This window comes from Nerophis lumbriciformis, linkage group LG23 (genome assembly GCF_033978685.3).
Source record: "Nerophis lumbriciformis linkage group LG23, RoL_Nlum_v2.1, whole genome shotgun sequence".
In the NCBI taxonomy this organism is placed as follows: Eukaryota; Metazoa; Chordata; class Actinopteri; order Syngnathiformes; family Syngnathidae; genus Nerophis; species Nerophis lumbriciformis.
In genome coordinates, this window is record NC_084570.2 from 26,906,808 (window position 1) to 26,914,613 (window position 7,806).

At 47.8% G+C, this 7,806-nt stretch overlaps 1 protein-coding gene across 8 annotated transcripts in view; it reads right to left on the minus strand.

Annotated features, from left to right (window-relative positions):
• The window catches only part of ppfia4 (PTPRF interacting protein alpha 4), a 278,835-nt gene that overhangs the window by 91,536 nt on the left and 179,493 nt on the right, over window positions 1–7,806 (minus strand). For all 8 annotated transcript variants that reach the window (XM_061984869.1, XM_061984863.1, XM_061984868.1 and 5 more), the window contains exon 6: window positions 286–357. In XM_061984869.1, coding sequence (XP_061840853.1) covers window positions 286–357 — 72 coding nt within the window. The remainder of the gene's footprint in view (window positions 1–285; window positions 358–7,806) is intronic.

Here is a 7,806-nt window from a genome sequence, read left to right on the forward strand (position 1 = left end):
TTGAAGTGGTGCAACGAGACTCGGCAGGTGATTCTTTCCGACTTTCGCTTTGATCGATTTCCGAGGGAAAACATGTCACCCTGCTTTTGCACTTGTTTATGTAATTTTTCTTTCAGAAATTGTAGCCAAAGGTACAAAACAATCAGTCTACGCTAGGATCAGTGAGTGAAACACACGGGCGGGTGACGGCGGGCGATTAGAAGTCAAGCCAGACGACAAGCCCTGGCTGCAGGCTGACATAAAGTAAAGCACGGAGCAGAAAAACAATCACACAGTCAGGAAGACCTTCCATGGAGGTTTGGATCCATCTGTCCGCTCCACTGAGTCGCCGTCCTTCCTTTGTCTCGCCATGTTCAGCTGCAGTGGAGATCAAAGAAAACTTTAAGTGCTTTCAATTTAAATCTTACAATAAAACTTTGCTTCGACTGAAGCTGCTTTCACGATTTTCAGCTTAAACAGGTCTTAGAGAAGAAATGTCCAAACTAAGGCCCACGGGCTAAGTGGAGCCTGCCGACGTCTTCAAATTGTCCCGTGAGACGTCATGCAATGAATAAGGAAACTTACTCGCAGGGAGATTGCATACATTTTAAAGTTCTGACAGCTTAGATCAGTGCTTCTCAATTATATTCCCCCCCCGAGGAAGAGGAAAATATTTTGCGCTCCCCCCACTCTCCACCATGAACATACAAAACCCAAAACCAGTAAAATTGGCACGTTGTGTAAATCATAAATAAAAAAAGAATACAATGATTTGCAAATCCTTTTCAACTTATATTCAATTGAATAGACTGCAAAGACAAGATATTTAATGTTCAAACTTAATTTGTTTTGGAAAATAATCATTAACTTAGAATTTAATGGCAGCAACAAATTGCAAAAAAGTTGGCACAGAGGCATTTTTACTACTGTGTTACATGGCCTTTCCTTTTAACAACACTCAGTAAACGTTTGGGAACTGAGGAGACCAATTTTTGAAGCTTTTCAGGTGGAATTATTTCCCATTCTTGCTCCGTTGTCGTATTTTACGCTTCATAATGCTTCATAATTCCTCAATGCGAGACAGGTCTGGACTACAGGCAGGCCAGTCGAGTAGCCGCACTCTTACTACGAAGCCACGCTGTTGTAACACGTGCAGACTGTGGCTTGGCATTGTCTTGCTGAAATAAGCAGGGGCGTCCATGAAAAAGACGTTGCTTGGATGGCAACATATGTTGCTCCAAAACCTGTATGTACCTATCAGCATTAATGGTGCCTTAACAGATGTGTAAGTTACTCATGCCTTGTGTCACGACGCGGAGTCAAACCCACGTTTCCTCGGCAACTGGAGCTGCCGGCACCTCCGCTGACAGCGCGCTCAGACACGCCCCTGCTCGCGATGAGCGCAGCACGCCCACGCAGCAACGAGCCTGCAGACAATCTGTAATCAACACACCTGGACATGATGAGAGGTAGCTGCATAAAGACCAGCGGACCCGAGGAACCTTTGCCAGAACGTCGCTAACCTTCCAGTAAGCATCACGCCTGGCATTCCCTCCATTGTGCTTTGCTCGCCTTTTCTTTGCCCTATCTCTCCGTGTCTACCTGGTTCATGTCCCTTGTGTTTTCCACAGTGACTCCCCTGTCTTCCGTGATCGTGACTTGCCACTCGACATCCATCCGGATTCCTGACTGCCTTCCTCGATCGGACCCAGACCACGCTGCCTCGCTCCTGCCCACGACCTCTTGCCTGTCCACGAACTGCCTCTTCGCCTTGCCCCTCTTGATTCGACGAAGGATGCAACCAACACGCACAGACAACAACCCCTGGTAACATTTACATTATTAATATTACACATAGTCTACATTCACTTAGAGTAGCATACACACGCCACGTATTCATCAAAAGTTTAAATAAACCTTGTGAAACCGCAGTTCCGCCCTGGTTGTCGCCTCCTTCCCTCCTCAGTACACAACAGTACGTTCTGGCCACAACATCTCGGAACCAGGCGACAACGGCAAGTCCCAGTCCCGGACATCCAGAGCTTCCGACCTGGCTATCCTTAGCTCCGTCGTGAGCGAACATCAGGTTCGTTTTTCTGCCCTTGAAGACAACCTCGAGAGAGCCTTTACTCGACTATATTCTAAGCTGGACGACATATGCCCTCGGGCCAGCCCAGGACCCATGGTACCTCCGCATGTCTCTCAAACCCGGGGACCTCTACACAGCATTCTAGAACGAGAGCCCAGGATTGCCAGCCCTAGACCCTTTGAGGGAGACTTTGAACTATGTAGGGGTTTTTTGGTACAGTGTGACCTCATTTTTCGTCACCAGCCCTCCCGCTATTCCTCTGATGGAGCCAAGATTGTATTTATTTTTTCCTTGCTTTCCGGTCCGGCTCTCAAATGGGCTACTGCAGCAGTCGACAGGACCGTGGGTCTCAACTCCGACTACTCAGCATTTTGTACTGAATTTCGGGCCGTCTTTGATCACCCCAAGGATGGGGGTGACGCAGCCGGACGTCTGCACTCCATCTCACAGGGCTCACGTTCCGTGGCAGCCTATACCCTGGAATTCCGGACCCTGGCGGCGGACAGCAGCTGGGGGGATAGGGCGCTCCAAAGCGCATTCTGCCGCAGCCTCTCTGAAGAGATTAAGGACAGTCTACTTAGAGACAGACCTACTTCCTGCAAGGACCTCATCGAACTGGCCCTCCAATTCGACCTAAGACTTTGTGAGCGAGCAGCAGAGCGAGACCAGAGAGCTGTCTCTCGGAGACAAACTCTGCCTACCTTCAAGGCAGAAGTGTCAAGTCAACTTTATTTATATAGCACGTTTACGACAACTTTTAAATTGAACCAAAGTGCTTTACAGGTTAAAAACACATAGAGCAAAACAAAAAAACAAAAAACAAACAAAGAACGTAAACAATGAATGAGCAGAACAAGATAGTGCAAAAACAATACGGTAAAAGGGGTCGAATAAAAGGTAAAAATTTGCTAAATAATAATAATAAAGGTGCGACAAATTGAAAAATAAAACTAAAGCGAAGGGGGTGGGGGAGGGGGACTAGAAATGGTGGCCTAGTGGGCGGACTCAGCTCAGGTCAAAGGCCAGCGAGAAGAGATAGGTCTTGGTTTGAAGACCCCCTGGCTCTGAGCTGACCTAATGTGGAGGGGAAGGCTGTTCCAGAGCTTAGGGGCGGCAACGGAAAAGGCTCTGTCCCCTCTGGTCTTTAGCTTGGATCTAGAGACCGCCAACAGCATTTGGTCAGCTGACCTTAGGGCTCTAGACGAGGTATGATGATGCAGGAGCTCGGTCAAGTATTGTGGGGCCAGACCATTTAGGGATTTAAAAACAATTAAAAGTAATTTAAAATCAATGCGGTGACGGACAGAGAGCCAGTGGAGTGAGGCCAGGACTGGGGTGATGTGCTCGCGTTTTTTGGTGCTGGTGAGGAGACGGGCAGCCGCGTTTTGCACAAGTTGTAAACGGCAGAGTGATGCCTGATCAATGCCAGCGTACAGTGAGTTATTGTTGTCTAGCCGGTGTGTGATAAAGGCGTGGATAGCAGTCTCCAGGTCGCTCTGGGAGAGACAGGCCTTGGTCTTTGCTAGGGTTCTGAGGTGGTAAAAGCTGGTACTAACCACTGATCTGACCTGTTTGGTGAATTTGAAGGCACTATCGAAGATCACTCCGAGATTTCTCACGGAGGACCGGATGTTTTCACCCAGACGACCTAGAGCACTGACAAATGAGTCTGGAGTGGAACCAGACCGCTTCCCTACTACCACAATGGCAGTCCTGGTGAGCCATACTTTATTCCCCCGTAATGAAGAAAACCCCAACATACTGCTACCCGCTATTCTGGCCTGGGACAAGAGGAGCATATAAGTACAGGCATTTGTGGACTCTGGAGCTGACAAAAGTCTTTTTGACTACAAGTTCGCCCGGCAGATCTTCCTGGACAAGACGCTGCCAGCACAGGCCCTGGATGGATGGCCATTGGGTCCCATCAAGCACCGCACTTTCCATGACCATTTCTGGTAACCACAAGGAGACCATCAGCCTATGGGTGCTGGAAGCTCCAGTAGCCCCTCTTGTGCTTGGAAGATTTTGGCTTCGTCACCACAATCCCCATATTTCCTGGATTTCCGGCATAATCCTAGCTTGGAGCACACCCTGCATGGCCAACTGTCTTGGGTCAGCGTCTCCTCCGGTCCACCACTCCAATACCCCGACTCCCCAGGCCGATCTATCCCTGGTTCCTGCTTGCTACCATGACCTAGCCGAGGTCTTCAGCAAGGTACGTGCTCTGGGACTACCCCCTCATAGGCCCTACGACTTTGCCATTGAACTACTCCCTAACACTATCCTGCCGTCTAGCAGCCTTTACAATTTGTCTCTTCCAGAGAAGGAGGCCATGAAGAAGTACATTACAGAGGGCCTTGCCTCGGGCATCATTACACCGTCCAAGTCTCCACTGGCGGCGGGATTCTTTTTCGTGGCCAAGAAGGACGGGTTCCTTCGGCCCTGCATTGATTACCGTCACCTTAACAACATTACCATCAAGAACATGTACCCTCTTCCGCTACTCAACTCTTCCTTTGAGTCCTTGGCACCTGCAACCATATTCACCAAACTGGATCTTCGTAACGTTTATCACCTGTTACGAATCAGAGAGGGAGACGAGTGGAAAACGGCCTTCAACACCCAAATGGGGCATTACGATTGATTGATTGAATTGATTGAAACTTTTATTAGTAGATTGCACAGTTAGCTAGTTAACGACATCCTCCGGGACATGCTGGATCAATTCGTGGTTGTGTACCTTGACGATATTTTGATTTTCTCCCGTAACCTCTCTGATCACCAGCAACATGTCCGACGTGTCCTGCAACGTCTCTTGGAAAATTGCCTATTTGTTAAGGCTGAAAAATGCTGCTTCCACTCGTCTTCGGTGGAGTTCCTGGGATTTGTGGTCGAAAGGGGTCACATAAGACCCGACCCGAAGAAGGTGGAGGCCGTGGTGAAGTGGCCGCAACCAACCACTAGGACGGAACTTCGGAGATTCCTCGGCTTCGCCGGCTTCTACCGGACTTCAGTAGGGTTGCGGCACCGCTCCATTCTCTCACGTCAACTAACGTGCCTTTTGTGTGGACTCTTTTGGCTAGGAAGGCCTTCGAGGAATTAAATTAATTTTTGTTTCTGCCCCTATTCTAGTTCTCACTGCCTTCTTGGTGGAGGTGGACGCCTCACACTCGGGGATTGGGGCTATTCTCTCTCAAAGATCCAAGAATGATAATTTGATTCACCCTGTTGCTTTCTTCTCTAGACGCCTGACTCAGGCCGAACAGAACTACGACGCTGGGAATAGAGAATTATTGGCGGTCCACGAGGCCCTGGTGGAATGGAGACACTGGCTGGAAGGAGCTATACACCAGTTCCAGATTCTGACCGACCACAGCAACCTTCTGCACATCCGAGCTGCCAAAAGAATCAACAATCGCCAGGCAAGGTGGCAGCAGTTTTTCTCCCGCTTCAATTACGTGCTCTCTTTCAGGCCAGGTTCCAAGAACACCAAGGCTGACGCTTTATCCCGATTATTTGTAAGAGAGCCCACCTGTCCGTCTGTGGCGGAACCCATCCTTCCTCCCACTCGTATCGTGGGGATGGTAACCTGGAATGTGGAGGACCTGGTCAAATCTGCGCTGCGCTCCAATCCAGGACCAGGAGGTGGACCACCCAACAAGCTATTTGTCCACCGGGAGCTACGACCCAGAGTCCTGGATTGGGGGCACTCCAGCCTGTTCTCTTGCCATCCAGGCTTTCAACGATCCCTATCACTGCTGCGAATATGTTTTTGGTGGTCATCCATGGCCAAAGACACTCGTGAGTTCATCGCTGCTTGTTCTACTTGTGTCCGTAGCAAGACGTCACACAGGCCTCCTGCTGGTCTCCTTCGCCCTCTCTCCATTCCTGCCCGTCCTTGGTCACACATCGCCCTGGATTTCGTCACGGGATTTCCAGCCTCTAGAGGTAACACCACCATCTTAATCCAATCCAATCCACTTTATTTATATAGCACATTTAAACAACAAGAATGTTTCCAAAGTGCTGCACAGCCATGTTAAAAACAATATTAAAAACAATATTATGCTCCACCAATGACTGAATAAAAACAATAAATAAATAAATATAAAACCAATATAAAAACAATATAAAAATAAATATGATTAAAAACGATTTTAAAGGGTAAAACCAATTAAAACAGTATAAATAGAAAAAAAAATATTTAAAAAAAACCCACAGAGGACAACAGAGGACAGAAGACCACACAACTCACGTCGTGTTAAGAGCCAAAGAATAAAAGTGGGTCTTAAGACGAGACTTAAAACAGTCCACTGTGGAAGCAGTTTGAACATGGAGGGGCAGAGTGTTCCAGAGCGGAGGGGCAGAGTGTTCCAGAGCTTGGGCCGACCACAGAGAAGGCCCTGTCTCCCCTGGTTTTAAGTCTCGTCTTGGGCACCACGAGCAGGAGCTGGCTCTCGGACCTCAGAGCGCGCGCAGGTGTGTAAATTTGGATGAGGTCCGAGATATACTGAGGTGCAGTCCATGTAAAGCTTTAAAAACAAACAAGATTTTAAAATCAATTCTAAAATGAACAGGTAGCCAGTGCAAACTCAAGAATTGGGGTTATATGCTCTCGTTTCCTGGCCCCTGTTAAAAGTCGTGCTGCCGCGTTCTGGACTAACTGCAACCGGGAGAGAGCTTTTTGGCTAATGCCACCATAAAGTGCATTGCAGTAGTCCAGGCGACTTGAAATAAAAGCATGTACAACTTGTTCAAAAAGGTTAAAAGATAAAAACAGTTTTACCTTTACTAAAAGACGAAGATGATAAAAACACGATTTTAAAACGCCATTGACTTGTTTAACAATTGTTGACCGTTTTTCCAAGGCAGCCAACTTCATTCCGCTGCGCAAGTTACCTTCTGCCTCAGAAACTTCTGATGGAAATCGCTGTGCCCTCAACTAGGACTCATATTAGACGGTGTCAGAGAGTGTGGAGAGCCGCTCGTGCAGCTTTGGAAAGGGCATCCGAGAAAATGTGTCGCAACGCCAAACGTCATCGCATTCCAGCCCGTCCTATAAGCCAGGACAACAATGTTTTTAAATGTGGACTCGTCGGACCACAGAACACTTTTCCACTTTGCATCAGTACATCTTAGATGAGCTCGGGCACAGCGAAGCTGGCGGCGTTTCTGAGTGTTGTTGATAAATGGCTTTGGCTTTGCACAGTAGAGTTTTAACTTGCACTTACATATGTAGCAATGAACTGTAGTTACTGACAGTGGTTTTCTGAAATGTTCCTGAGCCCATGTGGTGATATCCTTTACACAATGATGTCGCTTTTTGAAACAGTGAGGGATCCAAGGTCACGGGCATTCAATGTTGGTTTTCGGCCTTGCCACTTACGTGCAGTGATTTCTCCAGATTCTCTGAACCTTTTGATGATATTACGGACCGTACATGGTGAAATCCCTAAATTCCTTGTAATAGCTGGTTGAGAAAAGTTGTTCTTAAACTGTTCGACAGTTTGCTCACACATTTGTTCACAAAGTGGTGACCCTCGCCTCATCCTTGTTTGTGAATGACTGAGCATTTCATGGAAGCTGCTTTTACATCCAATCATGGCACCCCCCTGTTCCCAATTAGCCTGTTCACCTGTGGGATGCTCCAAATAAGTGTTTGATGAGCATTCCTCAACTTTCTCAGTCTTTTTTGCCACTTGTGCCAGCTTTTTTGAAACATGTTGCAGGCATCAAAT